At 36.6% G+C, this 27612-nt stretch overlaps 1 protein-coding gene across 1 annotated transcript; it reads left to right on the forward strand.

Annotated features, from left to right (window-relative positions):
* Window positions 1-1241: 1241 nt before the first annotated feature.
* anpeplb (alanyl (membrane) aminopeptidase-like b) lies at window positions 1242-26866 on the forward strand. Its single transcript, XM_066701940.1, has 20 exons — window positions 1242-2245; window positions 3433-3575; window positions 5720-5883; window positions 11739-11859; window positions 12664-12818; window positions 13731-13844; window positions 14421-14564; window positions 15595-15660; window positions 16303-16368; window positions 17034-17200; window positions 17504-17580; window positions 18878-19014; window positions 19414-19469; window positions 20797-20944; window positions 21314-21405; window positions 22321-22431; window positions 22882-23049; window positions 24075-24215; window positions 25430-25511; window positions 26187-26866. Exons 1-20 carry the CDS (start codon window positions 1671-1673, stop codon window positions 26343-26345), a joined length of 2886 nt encoding a protein of 961 aa, XP_066558037.1. The 5' UTR covers window positions 1242-1670; the 3' UTR covers window positions 26346-26866.
* The last annotated feature ends 746 nt before the right edge of the window (window positions 26867-27612 follow it).

A 27612-nucleotide genomic window follows, 5' to 3' on the forward strand; every position in this document is an offset into this window, starting at 1 on the left:
TACACTTGCTGATTTTCAGCTTGTGAGGTAAACTTGAAATGGTAAAAATAATATTATTTAAGATTTAACAAAAGTAAAGCATATTATTTGTCATAATAAGCATAGAAGACTTGGCAAATCAATAGCCTTGTCACTGCTCTCTTATAACCCCAAAGTACATGTACATAAGGACCAGGAAATGTTTTTCCCTTCTTTATTATTTAGCGCAAAGGGCAGACCTTTCTAGACTTTGTGCTTTAGAAACAAAGCAATAAATGACTACAGGAAACCACAATAAACATAAATAAAAGTCAGAAAGGATAGGCCTTAATGCAAAAGCTTCCAAGGGTTGAAGTACCTAGGCACACCTTAATACACCCAGTTATTTTCAACGGTTTACAGATTGCATTTAAAAATCTAAATGGCAAGTTTTCAAAATCTGTATTTGTCTAAATTTTGATACCTTCTAATGAAAAAATATATGTTTATATGGACTGAGTATAATTTTAAGAACAATGCATGTGTTATACAATAATGAAAAAAGGATGCTTAAAATTATTTTGCACGGATCACATAGATAAAAAATAATACTTCCATGGTGATGTAATAGAAGAATATATGTTGAGCTTTTAAGGTGTAGCTTCAAATACAGCTCTTTTTAGGGTTGATCAATTAAAGTGTGTTTAGCATGTCAGCAACCTGGTTACCTATTTAACCCCATATTCATACCTTTCCATAATCCACCACACAACCTCCTTAGTATCCCATTATCCCAATGGACACAATTCCCCTCAAATTTCCGTCCCTTCTTTACACTTTTAACTGTAATCTAAATGGTTTAATAAAGGGTTTATAAAGCAATGGCTTTTGTTTCATGTAGTAGTGCTACAAAGTCCAAGCCATGCATAATTCTAGGTTATTTATAGAGCTTTTATTTATTTTGGGGTCTTGTTCTAAAAGGGGGAGAACATTATCCTCTCTCAAGAAGAGAACACACCCAGCTCTGACTCTATCTGAAGCAAACACATGCTCCTCATTTTACAAATGCATGGTAATATCGCCTCGGTGCGACAAGGACCTAACATCCCACAATCCGTCAGGTCTGGAGCTTTTGTGAAAGCGTCAGATGGACGTGAAGCACTGCCAGAAGCCATAAGAGACTGCCTGGACTTTAGCGGTGAAAAGACTCAGCAGGACTACAAAAGAACAAGAGAAGTGCTTTCCTCTCCTTCCTTCCAAAAAGGAAAACTTTACATTGCAGGAGGGGTCTCTTTTTAGACTTGAAAATGATTGTCATCTCCAGCTATCTCTGAAACACAGAACGTGTGAGGGAGCTGGGGAGCAGGTTGGTGGGGGGCTTCACTTTGAACTTCACCTCATCCAGGGTTGGTGGTGAAAAAACAAAAAGGAAAAAAAAATGCTTCCAGATGTAAGAAAGTTGATAAACTGATTTAATTTAAGTGAGCGTCAACCCTGATTTTTTCTTCTTAACTCAGCCTTCAACGGTTAATGCTTAATCTATTAACAATTAGTGTGTGTGTGTGTGTGCATGTGCATGTGCTTGCATGTGTGTGTGTGTGCGCATTTATGGGAGGTGAACAGAAGAATGCCTTGTTGCAGTGTCAGTTAAAAGCTAGTGGAGCAGCCGAGCACCGCTCCTATCCAGGGATTGTCTCCAAAAGGAAGAGGACATGGCTAAAGGCTTCTACATCTCCAAGATTTTGGCAGGAGCCACCTTACTGCTCACAGTGGCCGCCGTGTCCTCCATCATCGCAATGGTGGCGGTCTACTCTCACCAAATTTCAGTCAATCCACCTACACGGCCCAGCATACCATCGTCCACTGTGACACCAACTAAACCAGGAAAGAGTGTAAGACTGCCTGACACCTTGATTCCATTGAGCTACAAGGTGACGCTTCAACCTCACTTGTCTCCAGACGCCAACAGCACATTCCACTTCACTGGAAACTCCACTGTGATATTCAAGTGCCTCAAGCGGACCCGCTACATCACCATCCACAGCACCAAGCTGAACCTGACCCGGACTGGCAGTCACTTGGCCACGTTTAAAGCACACAACAGCACCGAAAAGACAAGCATTAGAAGGAGCTGGCATGAAAACGAGAATGACTTCTTGATGATAGAGCTGGATGTAGAACTGGTGGTTGGCCGTACCTACGAGCTGTCCACCAAGTTTTGGGCCAACCTGGATGATGACTTATCAGGCTTCTATCTGAGTAAATACAAACATAATGGAACTGAAAAGTAAGGCTGTGTTATGTCTCTTCTTGTTTTCCTTGGTTTTACTGATCTGGGGGCTTCATGGGAATCTTCTTAGCTGGAGCATAAAAAAAGTGACAGGACATTGAACTATAGGCTGATGAAATGACATTGACGGCACAACCGTTTATGTGATTTAAATGTTCATAATATTGAGCTTGTTTCCTCTTTCTTGTTTCACGCGCAGAGGTTAAAACTCTGTCCTTGCAACGGGGCATTTCCAACAATTTCTAGATACTTCATAGAAAAGCTATTATGAATCAGACAGAACGGTTTGTTCTCCATGTAATACAATTTTCTAATTAGGTAATTTTGCTATTAAATGTTACTGTTCCACAATACGAGGAATAGACATGGGATCAACAGTTTGTTTTTCTCTGTGACGCCACAGATAAAACATAACCCAAGTGTCCCTAATGTAATTTTATGCTTTAGCCTAACATTACATTACAGCAATTGAAGTGACGCGTACACATAGACTGTAAAATAAGTTAAGTCGTACAGTTTTAGATTTCATTAGTGTGGTATACTATTTTGAATGATGATGATCATTGTTGTTGCTATTGTTAATTAATCTGGCAAACTGCTTATTCTTTACTGTATTTTCATTTTTGGAGTTGTCAAGAAAATAGAAGAGAAAGGAAAGAAATACAATATTTAAGCTAAACTACAAACGTTGGGGAATTGATTGCATAATGTACATAGAGTGTAGGGTTTGTAAGGACTTTTCAGATTTTCCCCAACAATTTATCTTCTTCAACCTCTTATTTTTTTAGTAAGTAGTTATATGTAAATACTTCATTATCAATAGCATAATGTGATACTGTTGACATGATGACAACGGGACAGATATCAATCTCTTTAGGAATGTAAATAATTATGTGTCCTCTATATTTTTACCCTGTGAAAGGAAACTTGAAACGCAGTCATAGCAGATGCTTCACTTTAGTTTAATACATATTCATTAAACTGTATTCATTTAACATTGATGCCTTTTTTGAAATTGAACACTCATTCATCCTAGCAAGTAGCAGTAAAGATGGCCTGCCAATATTTATATCTACAATTCTAGAGATATCAACTGTTTTTATTTGTCTGTTTTAGTGACACTACTGTACTGTAATCATCAACAAACTGACATTTTGTTTCATATGAATGGTATTATTCTCCAGATTCATTGCCACAACCCAGATGCAACCCACAGATGCAAGGAAAGTATTCCCCTGCTTTGATGAACCAGCTATGAAAGCTGTGTTCAATATCACTATCATCCACCTGAAAGGGACCAAGGCTCTGTTCAACTCAGAGTTCAAATGTAAGCATTTAAAACTATGTAACTATTTTTGTTATAGTGTGTAGTAAGGTAGGTTTAGGAGTTCATAGCTCTTCTTATCTTATTATTGCTAACTGGAATTTTATTTGTTTGCAAATCTAAAGTGCTACAGCACACTTCACCCAAGGGAGACTTGTTCCCCATGAGTTGTGTATTCTGCCAAACTAGCAAACACTAGCATTAAGTAAAGTAGTAAGATCTCTCAGAAAATGTACTAAGCTTCATTTGTATGACTTAATATTCCACTACAGCAGGAGAGTGCCAAGGAACTTTAAAACCAGTAGCCAAAAAACATTGCTTTTAGGCAATTAAGAAGTTTGAATTGGTCAAGCGGTCCAAGATGAAGGGCTCATAGTTCATACAAAATGCACCCATGTTTGCTTTTGTCAATGATTATGGTGTATTTTTTAATGCCAGTGCAGAGGGCCAGCACCCTGGAGAACATCCGAGATTCATTGTCAGCAGTCTTGGGGAAGCTATTTTCAAAGATACATACTACTCCAAAAAATATATATAATAAAAAGTAACTAACTGTGAAAAAGAAGCTCAAAACTTTCAAATGTTTTTACAAACTATATTGAAATGAAAGAGGACAGCATTTCCTGACAAACGCAGACCTAAACCATTCCCTCAGGAGGAAGTGGAGACATGGGTTACAAAAACAAGTGCCAACAGATCATATAATGTCTTTGTTTTTGTTTGGAGGCTGTAGATTAAAACTTCTGATTCCTAATTGACTCTTTCCCAGTGTTTCATGGCCAGTAAGCACTTTCAAAATATGTATCTTGTAAAACAGCGGTAACAGATGTTAATTTGCACTGAGGAAAGAAGCTGGAAGCTGTATAAGAACATAAGCAAGCCATTTGGTTTACCTGTGTGTTTTCATTTGATCGGTCTGATCTGTTAGCAGTAAAATGAGATAGATCACCCTTCCTTCACTGACAGTGGTTAAATGTTAATAACAGTGTCAATATCCAGTTCTCAAAGGATGTCAGTCTCTTCAAGTAAGTAAAAGTAACTGACTGCTATAGAGGCGACTGATTTCTACTAGTTTTACTACTATCCCCAATCACTACTATCAGAAAACTACTTCCCCAACACTTCCAGTAAAAGACAATGTTGTATCTCATGGGCAGACAGGGAATAAGTTGCTTGTTTGGAGTTGGAATGAATCTAGTATAAAGTGCCCCAGCTCTGTGGCATAGCAGTTGTTTGTGTGTGTGTATTCAGGGCTGGGCCAGACTCGAAGTACTGGCTATGATACAACATCCTGACCAGACTAAGTCCCCATACTTTCAGATAAGCTAATGTGGATACAAATGTGCTGAGCTCAGGAGAAATTTGCTCCCTGCTTAGCCTAGATTAAGAGGGCACCAGAAAGATGGGATGTGTGGCTTAAGATGTACTCTGTACTGTAGATTGTAATGAATGATTCTAGACAGTATCCACAGCACACCTTGTAGGCTGATTCTGTAGCATAGCCATAGTATCGAGAGTCCCAGCTCTGTTCCACTGTGTCTCCTGGTTTTTGTTCCAATTTCAGCATTCAACAACTTTGGCTAATTAATTAAAGTGCACAGTTCCAGCTGCTTACATTCCAGACACCTGGTCATTGAAGCAATACATTTATATCAAATGAGATCTGATACCCACCATTTGTGTCAGATACGCAGTTTTGTTAGGCTCAGTTTGTAAGGGTGGAAAACAATTAGGAAAGCTCTAATCAGGCTACAGTAATAAGCCAGAGCAATTGAGAGCTCAGCTGGAATGAGAACCAGGAGCAAAAACTAATAGTGATCCCATAAGAACAGGATTGAAACCCCTGCCAGTAAGTCCAATAATATATGTTAGGATTTCATATTTGTAATTGCATTGATGCATTTTTGTCATTTTGACTCCAATGCATGCATAAATAATGTAACTATTACTACATTTTCTTATCTTACATTAACTACCCCTTTTTAGAATAATGCATTATAATGTATAATTCCCCTTAGTCAATTTAACTCTAACTGGGACTGAAGTTATTGCTCATACTGCACTATGTTGTAATATCATGATATGTGTATATTTTGTTACAGCTTTAAGTATCCCTGCGTTTATTGGATTTTTTTGTTCCCAAACAGCTGGTACACAACAGATGATCGATGGGAAAATGTGGGAAATCACAGAGTTTATCTCAACCAAACCAATGTCAACTTACCTCCTAGCAATTGTGGTCTGTGAATTTGAGAAAATCTCAAGTAAAACCATAACAAAAGATGTGAATAGCAAGAAAACCATAGTTAATGTAAGTGATCTTCATTAGCTTGCTTTCGTTCTAAGCTTTCAAGTGGTCTCACCAAAGTGACTGACATATTTTGTCTTTCATATTAGGTGGTAGCAAAAAACAAGCACATCAGCACACCAAATATTATGGCACAACACAAATTAAAATCAAACTATTTTTCTGATTCAAGTGAGGTTCATTATTGCAGTGTCATATGGCTTTGGGATAATAATACAGAACTACAGAAACAAACTTATTTTTAAAACTTAGACAAAGGCTTATTCTTCTTATTCTTTCATGTGGCTGGGAGTCACACTCACAAGTCCAGTCCAAGATTGTTCAACCAGTCCAACATGCTTATTCTCAAGATTTTATTACACTCTTTCCACTAGGCTTTTGTGCCTTCATCCCCTGTAATGGCTTGTCCTGTCCAGAAAAGTGTGTGGGAGACCAGGTGGTCAAGCGGAAGGTTTTTGTAAGTCTGTCTGGATGGGAAGTCTGTGATGCTGTTTATGCAGACAGCCTTTGTATTTAGTTATGTCCCAGCAAATGTCAGGGTGGTGTGATGTTTCCCACCACTGGTAGTCAATGGATTGGTGTGGATGCCAGTGTGCTATTTACACTGCACACGGCAGAGATTAACTGTGTGCCCACAAGTATAGAATGGATGCTTGCAGCCCAAACAGGTGCACAATACTCTGTGGTTGAATACTCATGTCAAGGCCAGTGAGTGAAGTAGTCCTGCATTGGCACCCCAGTTTGTTCTAGTATGTTTTCGCAGGATATTTTCAAAATGTCTCTTGCAGGTTTTTAGAAATGGACAGAAAAGGTATTCAGGTAAGGCTATAATCCAGTGGAATCCTAAGTAAAATGGCATGGATTCATGTTTTTTCACCAGCAAAGGTGGTATTTAACTTTTTGATTGTTGAGGTGGAAGTCTGAGACTACTTTGTTGGATTTTACCACATTCTCTGTGTAAAGAAAGGCTTATCCAATTAACCAAATAACATTGTGGCAATACAGTGAATTTAGCACAAAATGATGTTATAGCAACTTACATTTGTCAACTTACATAGAATTCATTGAGACATTGTTAAAATAACATTATAATATCTCAATTGTAAATCTACATTCCAGAGACACAATATACAAAAATAACGAAATTGAGAAAATGAAAAGTTTAGGTTTTAAGTAACATATCCTGTATAAATGCATGCAAAATAATAGAATTGCACAAGATACAGTGCCTTGCAAAAGTATTCACCCCCTTTGGCATTTTTCCTATTTTGTTGCCTTACAACCTGGAATTAAAATTAATTTATTGAGGGGTTTGTATCATTTGATTTACACAACATGCCTACCACGTTGAAGATGCAAAATATTTTGTATTGTGAAACAAACAAGAAATAAGACAAAAAAACAGAAAACTTGAGAGTGCATAACTATTCACCCCCCCAAAGTCAATACTTTGTAGAGCCACCTTTTGTAGAGCAATTACAGTTGCAGGTCTCTTGGGGTACGTCTCTATAAGCTTGGCACATGTAGCCACTGGGATTTTTGCCCATTCTTCAAGGCAAAACTGCTCCAGCTCCTTCAAGTTGGATGGGTTCCGCTGGTGTACAGCAATCTTTAAGTCATACCACAGATTCTCAATTCGATTGAGGTCTGGGCTTTGACTAGGCCATTCCAAGACATTTAAATGTTTCCCCTTAAACCACTCCAGTGTTGCTTTAGCAGGATGCATAGGGTCACTGTCCTGCTGGAAGGTGAACCTCCGCCCCAATGCTTCACTGTGGGGATGGTGTTTTCGGGGTGTTGGGTTTGCGCCAAACATAGCGTTTTCCTTGATGGCCAAACAGCTCAATTTTAGTCTCATCTGAACAGAGTACCTTCTTCCATATGCTTGAGGAGTCTTTGGTGAACAGCAAACATGTTTGCTTATGTTTTCTTTAAGCAATGGCTTTTTTCTGGCCACTCTTCCGTAAAGCCCAGCTCTGTGGAGCATACAACTTAAAGTGATCCTATGGACAGATACTCCGATCTCTGCTGTGGAGCTTTGCAGCTCCTTCAGGGTTAACTTTGGTCTCTTTGTTGCCTCTCTGATTAATGCCCTCTTGCCTGGTCTGTGAGTTTTGGTGGGCGGCCCTCTCTTGGCAGGTTTGTTGTGGTACCATATTCTTTCATTTTTTTAATAATGGATGTAATGGTGCTCTGTGGGATGTTCAAAGTTTCGGATATTTTTTAATAACCCAACCCTGATCTGTACTTCTTTGTCCCTGACTTGTTTGGAGAGCTCCTTGGTCTTCATGGTGCTGCTTGCTTGGTGGGCCCGTGCTCAGTGGTGTTGCAAACTCTGGGGCCTTCAGAACAGGTGTATATACACTCACCTAAAGGATTATTAGGAACACCTGTTCAATTTCTCATTAATGCAATTATCTAACCAACCAATCACATGGCAGTTGCTTCAATGCATTTAGGGGTGTGGTCCTGGTCAAGACAATCTCCTGAACTCCAAACTGAATGTCTGAATGGGAAAGAAAGGTGATTTAAGCAATTTTGAGCATGGCATGGTTGTTGGTGCCAGACGGGCCGGTATGAGTATTTCACAATCTGCTCAGTTACTGGGATTTTCACGCACAACCATTTCTAGGGTTTACAAAGAATGGTGTGAAAAGGGAAAAACATCCAGTATGCGGCAGTCCTGTGGGCGAAAATGCCTTGTTGATGCTAGAGGTCAGAGGAGAATGGGCCGACTGATTCAAGCTGATAGAAGAGCAACTTTGACTGAAATAACCACTCGTTACAACCGAGGTATGCAGCAAAGCATTTGTGAAGCCACAACACGTACAACCTTGAGGCGGATGGGCTACAACAGCAGAAGACCCCACCGGGTACCACTCATCTCCACTACAAATAGGAAAAAGAGGCTACAATTTGCACAAGCTCACCAAAATTGGACAGTTGAAGACTGGAAAAATGTTGCCTGGTCTGATGAGTCTCGATTTCTGTTGAGACATTCAGATGGTAGAGTCAGAATTTGGCGTAAACAGAATGAGAACATGGATCCATCATGCCTTGTTACCACTGTGCAGGCTGGTGGTGGTGGTGTAATGGTGTGGGGGATGTTTTCTTGACACACTTTAGGCCCCTTAGTGCCAATTGGGCATCGTTTAAATGCCACAGCCTACCTGAGCATTGTTTCTGACCATGTCCATCCCTTTATGACCACCATGTACCCATCCTCTGATGGCTACTTCCAGCAGGATAATGCACCATGTCACAAAGGTCGAATCATTTCAAATTGGTTTCTTGAACATGACAATGAGTTCACTGTAATAGACTGGCCCCCACAGTCACCAGACCTCAACCCAATAGAGCATCTTTGGGATGTGGTGGAACGGGAGCTTCGTGCCCTGGATGTGCATCCCACAAATCTCCATCAACTGCAAGATGCTATCCTATCAATATGGGCCAACATTTCTAAAGAATGCTTTCAGCACCTTGTTGAATCAATGCCACGTAGAATTAAGGCAGTTCTGAAGGCGAAAGGGGGTCAAACACAGTATTAGTATGGTGTTCCTAATAATCCTTTAGGTGAGTGTATACTGAGATCATGTGACACTTAGATTGCACACAGGTGGACTTTATTTAACTAAATATGTGACATCTGCAAAGGGGGTGAATACATTTGCATGCACCACTTTTCCATTTTTTATTTTTTAGAATTTTTTAAAACAAGTTATTTTTTTCATTTCACTTCACCAATTTGGACTATTTTGTGTATGTTCATTACATGAAATCCAAATAAAAATCCATTTAAATTACAGGTTGTAATGCAACAAAATTGGAACAATGCCAAGGGGGCAATATACGTGTTGTAATTTCGTACATCAAACTAATAATAGTGCATATACTGCTCCAATCTCACAGCATCCTTTATGAATACTGGAATAAGGCAAGCAGACTGTTAATCTACCTGAAATATATAAAACATTTTATTCTAAATTGTATACGTCTGAATCTCTAGCTGACAAATAAAAGTTGATTGCATTTTGCATCTTGCGAGTCCACACTTAGCCAAGAAATAGATCAACCCTTAGAGCTTGACATAATCCATTCCATAAGATTGATGCAAAGCAGGAAGGCACCAGGTCCTGGCAGCTATCCCATTGAATTCTACAAAACATTTGCTCCACAACTTGCAACTCTTCTACTTTCTACTTTTGAGGATTCACTACAACTTGGTTGTTTTCCTCCTTCTGCCCTTCAGCAGGCATCTGCCTCGCTGCTACTCAAAACAGATAAAGACCCTACCAATTGTAACTCATACCATCACGTTTCTTTACTTAACTCAGATATGAAGGTGTTTTGGCAAAGGTACCAGCATGTAATTTGGATTCTGTACTCTCTATCATTAAAACCTGGGAACAGACTGCCATTCATTCTCCAATATTCACAAACTTCTTAATATAATACATTCTAATAATACATTTAATCCCCTTCACCCTCAATTGTTCCAGAAGTGGTAATTTCCCTACATGTTGAGAAGGCATTTGATAGAATTGAATGGGACTTTATTTGCTGCCAGGAATAACTGTGGTTTTGGCACTGGTTTTATCTCTTGGGTCCATCTCCTTTATACACTCCCCTCAAGCATGTGAAACAACACACTCTGAGTACTTTATACTATTGAAAGGAACTTGTCAGGGTTGCCCATTTCCCCATTTCTTTTTGCACTAGCAGTTGAACCACTCTTGAGTGCGTAAAGGTCCTCACGATCACTGCAAGGTGTGTGATGTGGGGGAGTGGAGCATAATGTTTCTTTATACGTCAATTACATTTCACTATATATATATATATATATATATATATATATATATATATATATCCTGCCCTGTGGTCTGATTTGATAAAGTTGTTGCTGTTGCTGGTACTGTTGCTATTCTGGAATAATTCAGTATTTTTTCTGGGGACAAATTACATTTTAGAAAGAGCAAAATGCTTCACCTATCATTGATGCTGTGTTAACAATCTCTCAAGCAGCACGTCCTTTTCATCCGGTTCAGTCAGGCTTTACTTATTTGGGAGTCAAGGTGACTATCTCTGTGTCTCCAATATCAAAACATCACTTTCAAAGATGGGCTAGTTTACCCCTTTCATTCAATAGCCAGTAGAGTGTAATCTGTAAACTACATAATCTACATTGTGCCCAAAATTCTGTAGTTCTTTCTGTATTTCTCTCTTCATCCCCAAAGCCCTTTTTTCACTCTCTTGATCAAGTTATTTACATTCTTTATCTGGAAGGGCAGATGACATCTTCAACGGAGCAGACCAAATGGTGGTTTAGCTCTTCTCAATTGTATGTTTAAGTACTGGGCAGTCAGTATTCATGTATTAGACATGGACTGGTGTCAACTAGAATCAAATTCATGCCATCTATCGTCTCTCCCTGCCTTGGTTTGCTCGTCCTTCCCTTTACATTGTTCTCATTACACCTCCAACAACACTAAAAATTTGGACTCAATTTTGAAATCATTTATTTCCCCCTCTATGCTTGATTCAACCACTATGGCAGAGGAAAGGCCTGGCATGTTTTAAATATAAATATGATCTAAATAGTTTGCTAACTTTGAAACTCTGAGAGCTACATTTATTTTGCCTAATTCAATCTTTTTTCATTACTTACAGAGTCAGAATTGAAGGGGATTGAAGTAAATAAGGCATAAAACATGGAATATCAAAATATGTATGTTGTGTATAATAATTGTACAAATCACAACCTTGCACAACATTGCCAGAATGAAATGTGTTTACTGGGTAGTAAAGGTTTGTTAGTTTAACAAAAAAAATATGATTTCTGTCATTGTGTGTTAAAGATCTGGGCTCGACCTGAAGCAATTAACGACGGACATGCTGATTATGCTTTAAGTATTACCGGAAGAATCCTGGAGTTCTTTGAAAAGTATTATGATACATCATATCCTTTGCTTAAACTAGGTACGTTACTGTCAAATAAATGTCAAATTCATGATATAATGGTATGTGAGTATAACTAAGGCTGTTTTGGTGTGCTGGTTTCTTCTGTCGGTAAGTATAAACTAATACAAGGAGCATTTTGGAGTCTTAAATTGCTAAAAATGACACAAGCCGTTTTTAGAATTTTTTGTTAAACACTGGCATAATGATAAAAACTATTATACGACCCAGAATCATTTATATTAATTTTTGAACATTTTTAATATGGAGCTGGACCTGCAGTTTTGTAAATGGAATTATTGATTGGGAGACACAGAAACAGCAGGTTACAATTTTTAAAGAATGCATACATACATACATACTTACATACATACATACATACATAAACTTAATTTCTGGACACTAATCTATCTTTTTTATTTTCTACTTTTAATATCTGCAGAAATGTATTATTATTATGGTAATCATCATCATGCATCCCCTCTATTCTTTCTGGCACCATTTTCCCTCTTATTAAAATCATGTGATAATCAAATGATCAGGGGCTGATCGCATACAATGTTATACATTTGTCAACTGATTTGCATAAAATAGAGCAGTGGTCAGGCCTGAGAAAACATGGTTTGTCATTTCCTGACACACTGTAAACTGGATGGTCAGCTTATGTAAAAATAAAATAAAAAAATTGCAGTGTAGTTTCTAAGAAGGTATAGTAATTGTACACATTTATTTTAATTTTTTTAGCTACAGATACCTTTAGCCCTACAGATTTTTGTTTCCTGTTTTGCTAAGATTTCCAGTTTTTTCTTGTTTCTCTAATTGTAGACCAGGTTGCTCTACCAGACTTCAGTGCAGGCGCTATGGAAAACTGGGGTTTAATTACTTATCGAGAGACGGCTCTTCTGTATGAACAAAATGTCTCCTCCACCAGCAATAAAGAATGGATTGCCACAGTGATTGCACACGAACTGGCCCATCAGGTACAACAATAGAAGTAGGAAAGTGCCCCTAGTAACCCAGAAATAATGCATTGTTTTTATTATTTTATTAAACTAGGACTAAGGTGAATGTGGTCATGTGTGTTAACCAGCAGATCTGAAGTCAGGACAGAGTATTACTAGCAGGACAGCCAGGTTAAATATTTTAAGATTTAAGTGTTGTTTATATAAAAAAAAAAGTTGGTGAGTGTGATGGTTTACATCGAAAAACATTTATATAAGCAAATATAACACAAAATATGACTAAAATTATAACTTTCTACCTTGCCGGGGTTATTTCATAGGGGTATTGAGAAGAAAAAAGTGTTGTTATATTTCTCAATCACTATCTGAAAACATTGTTCTAAAATCTGACCACAATCCATCCCTTCTGACATCAATATAGTGAAAGCTGTGAGTGTGTTTATACATGTTTAGTGATTTCATCTGCTTAGGGGCAAACATCAAATCCTTACAGCAATGTTATGCTGTATAGCCTGTTGCCAGGGTGTCTTTACAGCAAGTAACCAAGTGTGTGCTATTACCCTTATATAGAAAGAGATGCAATTTCCCCTTTTTGTATGGAATATTGTTAGTTGCTTGGTTCTGACATCATACTCTTTCATAACAGCATAGTACAACCTTTACCCCCACATGCACTAGCTTTACTTTTGTCCCCAGGTGTAATAATTGATTTACATAATAATTTCCTTAGAACAATGACACTAACCCAAGAACAATCATTTGTTATTAACTATATCCACAGTATTGTTTGTATTGAAATTCTACATATTAAAGGAAAACTTTGATAACTAACAGATTTAAAAATGCTTTATGTTAAATCTTTATGTTATATTTATGTTATATCTTTAGACCCTATCAGCCACTGTTCTGACATGTATCTTCCTTTTTCAGTGGTTTGGAAACCTGGTCACAATGAAGTGGTGGAATGATCTGTGGCTGAACGAAGGCTTCGCAACTTACGCCTCCTATCTCGGAGCACACCACGTTGAGGACCAATGGAATATTGTATGTTTCTTAATCTATAAATACTGTATTAACAGTACAATACATCATAGGCTTGTTTGTATTTTGGAAATCAAGGGGCTTGAATTTGTTTTACTGTATGAAACTCCTTCTAATGCTTTTTTAGGATTTGCCAAATTAAATTAAAAGATTTTAATCACTTGTTTTAAAACGTTTTGATAGTTTTTCAATTAAAATACATTCAATGTTAAAATTGTTTATTAAAAAAATACTTTACATTATACACAATGTATTTGAACAAATTACAAGTTACACTTAATTTCTGCACAGCTGAATACTTGAAGTCGACTGACTGAAATCAAATCCATTTAAACTTATTTAAAGTATACATTGCAGTTGATCTCTTTGTGTCCTAATATTCTAATAAGTGTTTTAAATTAGCTAACCTTGTTAGAAAGTAGACTAATCAAGTTTAGATTCTAATTTAAATCACATAAAATAGATTTAAATCACTTTTACTTATTTGATATGGTTTCTATAACAAAATAATGAAGTACTTCCAAAATTATTATGTTTACAATGCTAAAAGCTTCTTGTTCTTTTGCTTTATATTTCCAGAAAGATCTAATAGTGTTAAATCAAATCCAAAGCGTATTCCAGGTGGATTCTCTAGCATCCTCTCACCCCCTCAGCTGCAAAGAACAGGATGTTAATACGCCGGATGAAATCAGAGAGCTCTTTGACACCATTACCTACAGCAAGGTCTTGTCCGCTACAGTCATTGATGGCCATCACTTTTGGTTTTCTCTTTACTTCTTTAAATGTTCATAGTTAATTTCCCACTTATTCTCCCCTATTTGATCAGAGCCCCAGAGATGTGTTAATGCATGTGCATGCTTTTTGAATTTGCAGCAACTTCATTTAGTGAACCGTGTAAACAACATATTAATTATGCTGCTATATAAAGTTGTGGGCGCCCTTCATTTTTGGTGACGGCTTTCTGCATCAAACTCGCAAATGAGAAAAGCACAAGATAACCACATCTGCTGCTCCATAATAAATGAGCACTCATTTACTCTGGATGTGGCAATTAGGATTGGATTCCAATTTCAAAACAGACTGGATAGTATCCTTAGATCCCTTAGTTATTAATGGACACCAAACGAGCACAATGGGTCAAATGGCCTCCTCTTGTTTGTAAACTTTCTTATGTTCTTTTCTTCTTATGTCTACCAAGTATAATCTGGTCCTTTATCTGGGGGAGCACCACAAGTTACACACAAGAGAGTGTAAAGGATTTATTTTGGTTTTGTAAAATCAGTGGCTCTTGAGAGAACAAAAAAAGTCCAAAAGTCTGACGAAAATCATAGGTCATAGTTGACAATAGTTTTGGAATGATAATAAGACTCTTGTTGCATATCAGACTGAGTCATTCCACATTTTAAAACCCACAGACTCCTGCATATTATAACATGGGCTGGAAATTTGACATTTCATGTATTTCACTTGATATGCTTTTAGTGTGGTTTTAGCATCGTTTTACAGTGGTTTCCTATGGGTTCAACATGACTTTTGTGTGCTTTAGTACACACAACCATGGAAATAGCATCATACATATTTCTAAGGTATGTTTTCTATGGTAGACCATGAGTTTAGTAAAGCAGAGTGAAAGCATGTTGAGACCATAGGAACCACTGTTAAATAAGGGTACACTTGCATACATGTTGTTGAGTCAGGTTCAGAGGATAATGTAATTCATTTTAACTGTGTTGTTGATATTGTTTTCCTTTAGGGGGCTGCAGTGTTGAGGATGCTGTCAGATTTATTAACAGAAGAAGTCTTCACTGAAGGGCTGAAGGTGAGTCTGGGCTTTACTGAACAATAAGGAAGTTAACATTGCTCTATTTAAAAAAAAAAAAAAAAGAGGGATGAGTTTGGACTTTGCCCAGTTTTTATAGCTTACTGAGCTTATCGCTTTATCCAGAGTTTTGATCTGGGTAAGTGAAAGTCCAGTGTGGTCTGGAGCCTCAAACACCAGTGTGGGTGAATGGGGGAATTCATTTAGTGTTTCACAAAATTCTAAAGCCTGCCAGTCAAGTATTGTGAATTGTATTTTTTGCAGCACTCCTCCACTTGATAATCTGACTTGAGGGTGGGGAATCTTTCCAGAAAGTGGTATAGTTGTTTAGAATAGAAGGAAGTGATCTAAGGAAAATCACTTCAAGCAAATACCGTAGAATATAAATCAAGTCAATTCTATTGAAGTACAATATTAATGGATTTTATCACAGGTGTTTGTATGCATTTCATTGATATAGACTGTGTTCCCTGAAACACCTAATTATAAAATGAATGCTATAATGTTAACTATTCATTTTGGTATATCTTTTATATGCTGAATAATGTGACCAGTCTTCAAGCCTGCCATTTAACTAAATGGACCGTGAAAGGTATTGTTTTTATAATTAATTGTAAGCATACAATCATTTTATCTTTGCAGACATACCTGAAGAAATATGAGTTCAATAATACAGTTAACATTGACCTTTGGGAACAACTGCAGGAGGTAAGTTTAAGTAAGGAGAAATGAGAAAACATCAATTGAAGGAAAATTAATGTCTGGTAATGTCTTCTGCATTAACATTTTAATCAGGTTGTTGTCAATATGTATAATATATATTGCAATAATTATACAATTATTAAGATATACATTATTATAATTTGTGCATTTTTTACTTTTCATCCCAAGTCACACTAGCCATTGTGTTTAAATTTATTAAAAAGAAAAATGGCATATCAATTTATTTTTAAATACCAAGATTTTGCATTGCCAGGTTGATAGCAAATAGATACTGGGGTCTAATGGCATTGCAATCAGCTGCACATTCTAAAAGAAAATTTTAAAAATTGATTGATTAAAATAAAGAAATGTCCATTCATCTCCCCAAAGGAAACCATATTGCTGAGGAAATTGTGTGGTTTGAATGTGAAATAATAAGCATCTCTCATTACAAATGTATATCCATATAGTTAAATCTCAGCTACCTGTTTTCCATTAACACAACACTCTTATTTCAGTTCCTTTTGCTTTGCTTCATTTACTTCAGCTGTCATGTCAATGTGACAGAACTTGCTGTTCACTTTGAACAATGCAACCAATATGTTTTATTATTATTATTATTATTATTATTATTATTATTATTATTATTATTATTATTATATCGCCAAAAGGCTGCAGAGAAAAACTATTTACAATTCCAAGTCGGAGAAATCATGAACACCTGGACCCAACAGATGGGCTACCCCCTCATAACTATCAACACCACCAGTGGATACACCACACAGAAACACTTCCTTCTGAATCCCAATGCTCAAGTTAACCAGTCATCTGAATACAAGTAAGTTTTCTTTCTGATGGGACATATTTTAGACAACAAACAATTAAAACACAAGACATTGAAAACTAGTTCAAGAAGAAAAAGGGGCCCTAAATGGTTAATCCAGTTATACCTGCTGGTCAGGACTGATAATAAATATTGAAATATTAACTTGGTGTGTGCCTCATACTATCTCCCTGTTTAATCAATTAATATTTTAACTTTTGTGAGTGTAATCAAATACAATTTACCATTTCACTGGAAATGTGTTCCACCCAGATCCATGATGCTCTTGTGTTGACTATATCCTCCTCTCTCACTCAGCTATGTTTGGCATGTTCCAATAAGAGCAATGAAATCTGGAAAAAATGAAGAGCTACAAATGGTTGTTAAAAAAGACGGTAAGAAAAATATAAATGTCTGTATTTGTGTATATTCTGTAGGTTCCTTATTTAGAATTGGCTAATAATCTCCATCTGAAAAACCATGCACTCTTCCCAGAACACAAGTAAAATAGAACAATTTCAAGTTCTCCATGTCAGCATGAGTTGTTTTATTAAAATTATGTTGCTACAACGTTGTGGCAACATAGTGTGTAAGCAGGGTTGGACCTCACACAATCAAGGGCAGGTTCAATTGCCTTACACGGCAGTCATTATCACAATCTTTTACCAAAATCTCATATTTCTCCCCAATCTCACATTACACCCATAAACGCTATGCCAATATCTATATCTATATCTATATCCACAACCCTAACGTCTCTGCATAATTTCTCAGGCATTGATATCACACATAGTATACACACACATTCACATAAAGTACTGTACCATTAGCACAAAGCAAAACATTTCTCAAACAAACAGATTGATGGCACTGTATCAGCAATAATGCAGAATCATTCTTAACTGTACACAAAATACAAAAATAAATAAAGAAGCTTATGGTTAGTCATATGCTCATTTATTTTATTTATGTGCAGGTACTATCTATATCTATTTATTGTTTACCCTGCAACTTATAAGATTTGGGATGTGGCATATGATCTATAATTTTTGAATTTGTACATTTCTTATCAATTCCTAGTCAGGAGTTGAAATAAACCTTTACTGTCAATTAAAATATAAAGCAATCTTAACCAGATATCTTACTGGTACCAGCCCTAAATCTTTGACTTGAAGGCTTACCTGCACTATTCTTAATCACAATGGCAACTGGAAAAGTAAGATTTAATGCATGTTTATAACTTAGGTGAACTTGTATGTATTTGTATTAATAGTAGTAGTGTCAGTAGCAGAAGTAGTTTCCATATCCAATAGACAACCTTAAAGAAATCAACTTTTAGATGGGATATGTGTGTAGAAGATAAGAAACTAACGTGATGTGTGTGATAATTACAAATGTGAGCAACACTTAGTAAATGAATTTCCCTTGTTGAATGTTAGAATCTTTATGGGAAGCTATCCTGATACTAAGGGTTGATCTTTCCTAAACTAGCATGCCAAACCAGAACCTTCTTGTGATCAACACTGAGAAAGACAGACGAGAAAACCTAAATCAAAGTTTGTCCGTGTATCGAAGGGAGATCTCAAGTGAATAATGAAATTCAGCATTAAACATTGTTAACAGAACAGACATCCCTCCAAGCATATTTGCATTATGGATGCTGATTATCTGTTTTGCTTTGTTTTTCTACAGCGGGGTCTATACCAGCATTTCAATCAAACGGCAAAGAGTGGATTCTGGCAAACATCAATTGCACTGGATATTTCAGAGTTAACTACGACCTAGGAAACTGGAACAGACTGCTAAAACAGCTGGAGAGCAATCATTCAGTACATGCTTATAATACTCTACATGTTTTCAGTGTGTAGTGTGTTAACTGTTTGCAATACTTTGAAACACAGGAAGGACAAGAATACAAACAAGAGGAGGCCAGCCACTTTCCCCTTGTTGCTTTGATGATCCCATAAAAGATTTCACATTTCCACAGCATGGTGATCCCAGAGCAATTCTGATTAAATTTCTTCTGAACACTGTTACCTGTTGGTTTCAGTTAAACACCCCTTTGCTCACATCATAGATTTAGAGATTTGAATGATACAATACATTCACAATAGTTGCCCCTCTTCTAGTTAACTAACCAGAGCAGAGCAGAGCAGAGAAAGACACACAATATATTTTTCCCTTTCTGCTTCCCTTGTATATAACAAATTTCATTGATCTGTTTTCAGGTAATACCAATCATAAACAGAGCACAGCTTATTGATGATGCCTTTAATCTCGCAAGGTAGGTCCTACATCTGTGTTCAGGGGTGCTGGGAGGAATGGTAGAGTTTGTGTGTGGCTTTTTGTACAGAATGTGTTGATTGGCGTGCAAGTTTGAGTGAAAAGCTCAGTTTTTGGCAGATGATTGTACTGGAAGGATAGGGTAAATGTAATTTACATGGGAGGATGATATTAAACACTTTGAGGCTCTGTCTCACTGTACTAGATTAAGTGGTTACTGCAAATGGATGGATGGATGGATGGATGGATGGATGGATGGATGAAATATTATTCACTACTACCAACATGCCACCATGGGCAGTAAAACTAAATTAAAAGAACCAATCACATTTACAAATCATAGTTTAACATCAGATTAACAGATTAACTCAATGAAGATGTCCCCTGACCACCAATTTCCTGGTGAGATTTTCTTCTGTTCTTTTGACATGGGAATTAGATTTTGAGGACTTGAAAATAGCACAAGAACTATCAAACTATCTAACTATCTGCATATTAGCCTTTCCCCTTCATTTGCATGATATTAGGTGGACATCAGGTCTTCTCACGTAGCTTAAGACTGGTCATGTAACACCAGGAATATCCAAGATGCTATTGGGTCATTTTTCCTGGGGAGAATTAGTCTCAAGTAGAATTGAAAGCACATGTGAAAATTCCACCAGTCACGCAGGCTACAATTCAACACAGTGGGAGCCCTGTCATTGCTCTCTGGTTGTTATTAATCCACACTGCCACTGAACTCCAACATCTTCCTGCCTTCCCCATTTTAATTGTTTACTATGATGTGGACTGTAGTTCCCTAAGATACAAAGAAACTCTCCCATTAAAGGTAATTTTAATTATTTCTACACAGTTTAGGGGATGAGTATGTACAGTATATGTGTTAATAAACTTAAATAACCTGCTCTTCACAGCTCTCTTACATTACTTTGAAACAGCATTTATACAACAGCATATTTTAAATGTTTAATATCCAGATATTTTCATATTTGTCAAAATACATTTCTACATATTCCATTTTTGTAATATGTATGACTTCATGACTGTCATTATTTTTTAAAACAAGAATACTATGTCACCAAATTCTGAGAGCTTAAACATTCAGACAGACTGGCCCCTGAAATTAAATTGTCCAACCGTTAATTTCAGTGTGGTTACTTTTATTTTGGCTTTTGTGTGTTTTGTTTTGTTTTGATTATTTCAATGGAATTTAGTGTAAAAGTATCTGTGTCGGGGTGAATCTGAAAAATGCTGTGAGGGGAGAGATTTTCAAAAGATTATTAAGATCATTATTTATAGTGTTTTTTTGTTTTTTGTTTTTTATGAAGAGCAAACTATGTCAATACCACACTTGCACTGGACACCACAAGGTTCCTCTTTAATGACACAGAGTACATCCCCTGGCAATCTGCTTTGAATAATCTGGATTATTTCTACCTAATGTTTGATCGTTCAGAAGTTTATGGACCAATGCAGGTGAGTCGTTTTACCTATAGTATATAATTATTTCGGTATATTTCAATGCAATGTATTTATTTTTGTCTGTTTGTATTCCAAGCTATTGTGCTGTCAAAATCCTTGTCTTTGTAGTAATATTGGGCATAGGTGATTTTGTTGTACAGTCCAAAATACATCAATATTTAACAATGGAGGGTTTTAACCCTATCTTTAAAAAAACTAAATTAGTAAATTTTCATTACCATCTTATTGGTTTTCAACTGCATACAGTTGAACAAATAAAAAAAACATTTCAGGTTTTGCCCCTTTACTCATGATTTGTATATGTGGAAAGCAAAAACTGACCATAATAATAATAGCACTTTTGAATGTTTGTGTTCTCTTCAGGTATATCTAAGGAAGCAGGTTGGGCCCTTGTTTAATTACTTTGAAAACATCACAGCTAACTGGACAGAGGTGCCTAATGGTCTCACTGACCAGTAAGTAACATTATCGCTGGCATAATCCTTAAACATTACAATCTGTGTGACTCAACCAGCAAGAGCCCCTGTTCAGTATTCAGGATGTGGCTAGAGCTAGATGATCAGGCTTTTCTCACAATCCATTCCCATGATGTCAAGATTGCTGTAAAAGATTCCTCTGTTCTGTTGTCAGTAATCCTTACAAAAAGTAAAAGATATGCTCTGAATCCTGCATGGCTTTTAATTGAATAAACACATGACTGTCACTGCATATCTGCATCAACCCTGCATTACGTCCCGTCTTCCAAATAATCTATTTTTGTGCCAGTATTCCTTAAATGACTCAATCAAAATAGGACTCCTAACTTCATCAGCTTCTAGTATTATGTATATTAAACTGACTCCCCACCTTTCAATCATTAGTCTAACCTATAGCTTGTATTTTTATTATGCTACAGTACTACACAACTGTTAAGAATCTGTGCTGTATTTGAATATAAGTTCTGTCATAGTAAGATACTATAGTGATTATTACTGGTAACACTTTATATGAATATATTACTATTATATTAATCATATCTTATAAATGTTTATTGATCATTTATAAATGTAATTATATTAACGGTTTCATAAACTATGTACCAATAATTTATTAATGACACCTTAATATAAAGTGTTACCATATTATATTAATGTTTTTCCATATTATCTAGCAGAAAATTTGTAATGATGTTGTGGCCCCTTGTAATGTTGCGTATATGTAGTACATTGCATGTAAGTTACTGAGGAAACATGTACTGTAAGTCCCCTTCAATAAAAGTGTCTGTTGAATGACTTCATCATCATCATCATCATCATCAATAATAATAATAATAATTAATACAAATATGTTTCACACAAGGACACTGAATCTTGGCTCCTTTCTTTCCTCAGATATAACCAGATTAATGCTATCTCAGTGGCATGCAGCAATGGTGTACCTGAGTGCCAGGAAATGGCCTCTACTTTCTTCAAAGAGTGGATGGAAAACCCCAGCTCTAACCCGTGAGTCCCCATCAGCACCATTGCGTTCATATGGTTTTCCTTAGGCTAGCCTGTGGGGTGCCAGCAAGAGAAAACAAAGCCTTTAACATCAATAAACAACAGCGGCACCAGCTCCAGCTCTGCATTTCTTTTGTCATTGTGAAATATGAGTTAAGTACTGGAAATATGTGACCTGTAAGGGCAAGCAGTCCAGCAGGAGCCCCGGGAAAGACTACTTCCCCTCTATTCAAACACCCTTACATCATCTTCCCAAATACTGACACCACCACAGCACTGAACATTGATTTACTTTGGCATACAGCGAGCCATTAATTTCACAAATCCCAATTAAGGAACTTCCTCTTGCTCTTACATGACAAACCCTTGATCCCTGGAGAAGAAAACACTTTTTTTGGTTTTGTTAGTTTTTTCTCCTTTTATGAATCCCCTTTCCCCCTTCTCGCACTCCAGGATTCAACCGAACCTGAAAACCGCCATTTACTGCAGCGCTATCGCCACCGGAGGAGAGGAAGAATGGAACTTTGCTTGGGAGATGTTTCAGAACGCCACGGTGGCCACAGAGAAAGACAAGCTGCGATTCGCCCTGTCCTGCTCCAAGAAAATCTGGATTTTGAACAGGTTTGGATCCGAAATTTGATCTGAACAGGTTCCGCCTCTTACATGTTTACTCTTCTTATAATGAAATTACACAGTAAAACTCACACACATCACTGCAAGTTACAGCAGATGTCATCTTTCAGCAATGGAATACAAAGTGGCCTTGTTCTCTTTCTAATGAATGCATCATTCTTTTTATCTTTACCAAGAAATTGTAGTAGGAAATTATATGTATAAAAATAAAGCAGAGAATAAAGGCCACTTTCTTTTCTTCCCTGACAAACTCTTGACAGTTTTTCACAAAATAAATGTGCTTTACTCAAGACTTACTGTGCTTTTACTGAGCCCCCTCAGTTCCTCCTCAATTGGTTCCTCTTCTGTTAGTCACTTCCTGGTGTCTGCCTCACTGCCTCACAGTGGTGGAACGAGCTGCCCATGAGTACTAAGAAATGTGTTTTACCAACTTTTGATACATCCTTAAAATTATAATCTCTTTAGATTACACCTCAAGACCTTTCTGATCCTTTCCTATGCGTACATTGTTTGGAAGAATTAGAAGTTTTTCTGCGTAGAGTGATGCTACTCTTGCAGTGTTGTGTATATGTAGAAAATTGTATATCAGTGTTTGTAAAGAGTGTTGGATAAAGAGATCCGCTAAATATTGTATTCATTATAATAATAATAATGAAAATATATGGTGAGTTTAATTTCTACAATATATTTTAACATAAATATATGGATTAAAGGCTGACATTTATCCCACAAGTGTTAAAAATACAAGAAAGGGAGGGCGATTTTAGCATTTGAAAAATATAATGGTCACACATTTCTACCATAAAGTAATTTGTTCTAAATGGGATACCAACACTTTAAAAGCAATGTCTGCAAATCCACATTAATTATGAAGTTAAAAAGTTACCAATTAAAGAACACACAAAAAAAACATAATTCTGTTTTGGGACAAAAATCAACCAAGACACAAAGACTCACTCAAGTATTAAGATTAAGGTTATTTCAATGGTTTTGTTTTCCACTGTTTCATGTAGATACCTCGAATATTCCCTGGACCCGGATAAGATCAGGAAGATGGATGCCACTTCAACAATCACTTACATCGCAGCTAACGTTGTGGGACAATCATTAGCCTGGGACTTTGTCCGAGAAAAATGGACATACATATACAAAGAGTGAGTCTGCCTCTCCTCGTGTCAGGGAGTTATTTCCACCCTGCAGAGTTAGCTCCCCACTGTCTGGTGTGCGGTCTCCGAGTGATCCACATTGGAGTCTTCAAAGCAGAGTGTTTTTGAAATTGGTTCTGCATCAACCCAAAGAGGGAAAATAGCTCTGCCCATTAATTCTGGAGCTTTTACTTAATTTAAGAAAGAGAAAAACAAAAAGGAGCATTTCACAAGCAGAGACATTGTCTGGGTTTTCATTTTAAAACTTTTACACAGCAACATTGTAAACAGGACAAAACGGAAGCTAAATTATATGCTTTTTGCATTCATTATTGTAGGTGTACTCAATGGGCATCTAACATATAGAAGTACCTGAATGTTTTCTAATCGTTTCAGATCTTGCTATTGTGGTCATTACTTTTTATTAGTCCAAATCAATTATTTTTTTTTAACTCCCTGCACTGGACAGCACTCTGACTTACATACCACACAGACCATGTAGTTACTGCTATTGTGTTCCCAACCACAGATGCATACTGAAAATGAGGTATTTTGCCTCAGCCTAGATTAATTCAGCCTGACGGTAGAACCTGGGAAGGCGCCGGAGTGACTTGCACATTCTGCAAAAATATGGAAACGCTGCGGGGGGTGGATTGAAGGGCGTGCCATTGACTATTGAAATATGCTATTTGTGTATTCTGGTTGCAGCTCAGTTTCATACTGAACTGTAGGGCCTGTTAGCTGAGCAGATACTGAGCGGTTACTGGTTTAGCGACTTGGGAGTCCCTGTTTTTTGTTTATTGTATGTTTTCGGTGCAATTGAGTTGTATAGATGTATGTCTTTACAGAAAATAAAAAACTATATTTCTTTTTCTCTCTCACTGGAACCATTCAAGTCACAAGCTGGTGAAAATGAACTATATGACCACAATTCATGTATATTATTTGTTAACCTTGGTTGCTACTGCGGTTGTCAGGTGTATCACTGGGTACTGCTTACAGTAGAATATTCTTAATATGCCCAATATCGCCTAGCAATAAAAAGATAAGAGAAGTTCAGGAGCAAAATCAATATGACTCCTTATCTGAGTTTGCTTTCTGTTGTTAACATTGCTTGATGAAATTGTAAATTATAATGTTTGCTATGTCCGTGATTGGTTTGGGGGATGTTGTGTTTTGTAAATGTTATAATTGTTCATTAAAGTTAAAAATCCCTGTTTCAGGTATGGAAGTGGAATAATGTCTTTCAGCACCATCATCGATGCACTGACCCAGAGATTCTCCTCAGAATTTGAGTTCAAACAGGTAAAGCGGCAGAGAGACCAATAGTAGATACAATCATTAGTATACATGTTGCTAGAAAAAGTTAACAACCCAGCATTGCTTTTTTTATGTGACATGGAAGCTACAATATTGAGCAATATTTTACTTCCATCATTAAACATTCCGTCATTAAAATAATAGTCCAATGAAGGTTGTGGTAAAACATCATGCATACCTGCAGGATATGTATAAAATTGTAACTGCCACTCAGACACAATTGTTTCAAATAATAATGATTTCAAATAGTACATCTGTACTTATATATTTTAGGATGAAGTTAAGCAGGTTATTTCTACAGGTGAAGTAGAATGAACATTTCAGCAATTTCTGGTATACCTGAAAACTAGGAACACATGCAATTCAGTCAATCAGTATGGATTATTTTCCATGCAGAAACAATAAGAAACTGAATTTATTCCATCCATTGTAATGGGTACAAAGCTTATTTCCAAGCCCACCCCAAATGTAAAATAATTGTGACCTTTCAATGCGACAGTGATAGTAATACATTTTAAATTTGGGCTGAAGAAAGCATGTTCTCATTTTACTCTATTGAGACCTTTCATCCTATTGGCAAGTTCACATACATTTGAAAACCAGCTTTGAGTTTCTGGAGAGAACAACCCATTTTCTCTTTCTGTCTCTATCCCTGGGCAGCTGGAGCAGTTCAAGAAGGAACATGAAAAGATGGGTTTTGGGTCGGCCACTCGAGTGCTGGAGCAGGCCTTGGAGAGAACCAAGTTAAACATCAATTGGGTACAGGAAAACAAAAAGTCTGTGCTCAACTGGTTTAAGAAAGAGTCTATAGTATATTAAATTACACAGGTTACACAACAACACCATTTTAGCAAGAGCACTGCATTCCCGGCAATGAAAAACAGATGAAGTAGACATGCTATTTTGTTTTTTAAGTTTTCACTCAGTGCAGCTTGGCCTCTTGAAAACTCTATTTAGATTATTTGCTATTTAGTATGCTGATTTATTGTAGGTTAAGTTAAACTGATTAATTCTGTAAGAAATGAGGGAGAAGTGCAATTATACTGTGGTTTTACTTCAGGCATCTCCAGTGATTGTCAATTATCTTAAAAACGTATATATTCTGGGTAAACAAACTGACTTGCTACCATTCTATAAAACAGACATTATTTAAACCATTTGATTGACATTAACATTCTACAGACAACACAAAATGATGCCTTGTTTTTATAAAGATTCTTTCCAAATATGCATTTTAAACAATAATATTTCTTGTAATCCCTATTTTGTATGTGTAAATAAGTTCTACAAAATGTGGCTCATATTTAAATAAATATATGATAATAAGGAATGTTAAACAACTGCCAACTGTGTATTATTGTATGTTGTGTATTCAGAGCCTTCATACTGCAGCACTTTAAAAGAGTGGTACTATCATGGCTGTGTTTAAGCATTGCTTAAAGCTGCTTTCTCAAGTCAGCCAATAGACCTGTAAAATAAGCTGTTCTGTTCTTGTTGGCTAGGGCGGCTGTTATAATATTTGTATCTTTAATCATAGAAGTCAATAGGAACCTCAAAAATGCAAACACATGTTCCAGGCTAGAGGATTAATTACTTTCAAACAATATTCTTAGGAGAATTCATGTTATCCCAAGACAAAAAAGCACAAAATGAGTACTTTATCCAGCGATTCACACATATTAAATTTCACAAATGCAGACATACCACAATATTGTGGTCTGTTCCACTGCAAAAATAGAACACCCCCAAACCTCACTTTTTTTTTTACTTCAGCTGCAATATGATTCAAATCTGAGATGGAGGACAAGAGCATTGATCCACTCAAAAACTATACACAAACTATCTTAAAAAAATAACCCAGGAGAACTGTTTTTAATATTATTATTATTATTATTATTATTATTATTATTATTATTCTATTTCATTCTAACAAGTATTGCTACTGCTGTTGTTTCACATTGGCAGATTGCAGAACATAAAAGCAGGACAAAATGTAATTGATTTTATACGCGATTGTTAAGCTGTGTAAAATACAAACACATACATATGTATATGTGTGTGCGCCTGTGTGTGTGCAACAATGATA

Source organism: Amia ocellicauda, chromosome 4, assembly GCF_036373705.1.
Source record: "Amia ocellicauda isolate fAmiCal2 chromosome 4, fAmiCal2.hap1, whole genome shotgun sequence".
Lineage (NCBI taxonomy): Eukaryota > Metazoa > Chordata > Actinopteri > Amiiformes > Amiidae > Amia > Amia ocellicauda.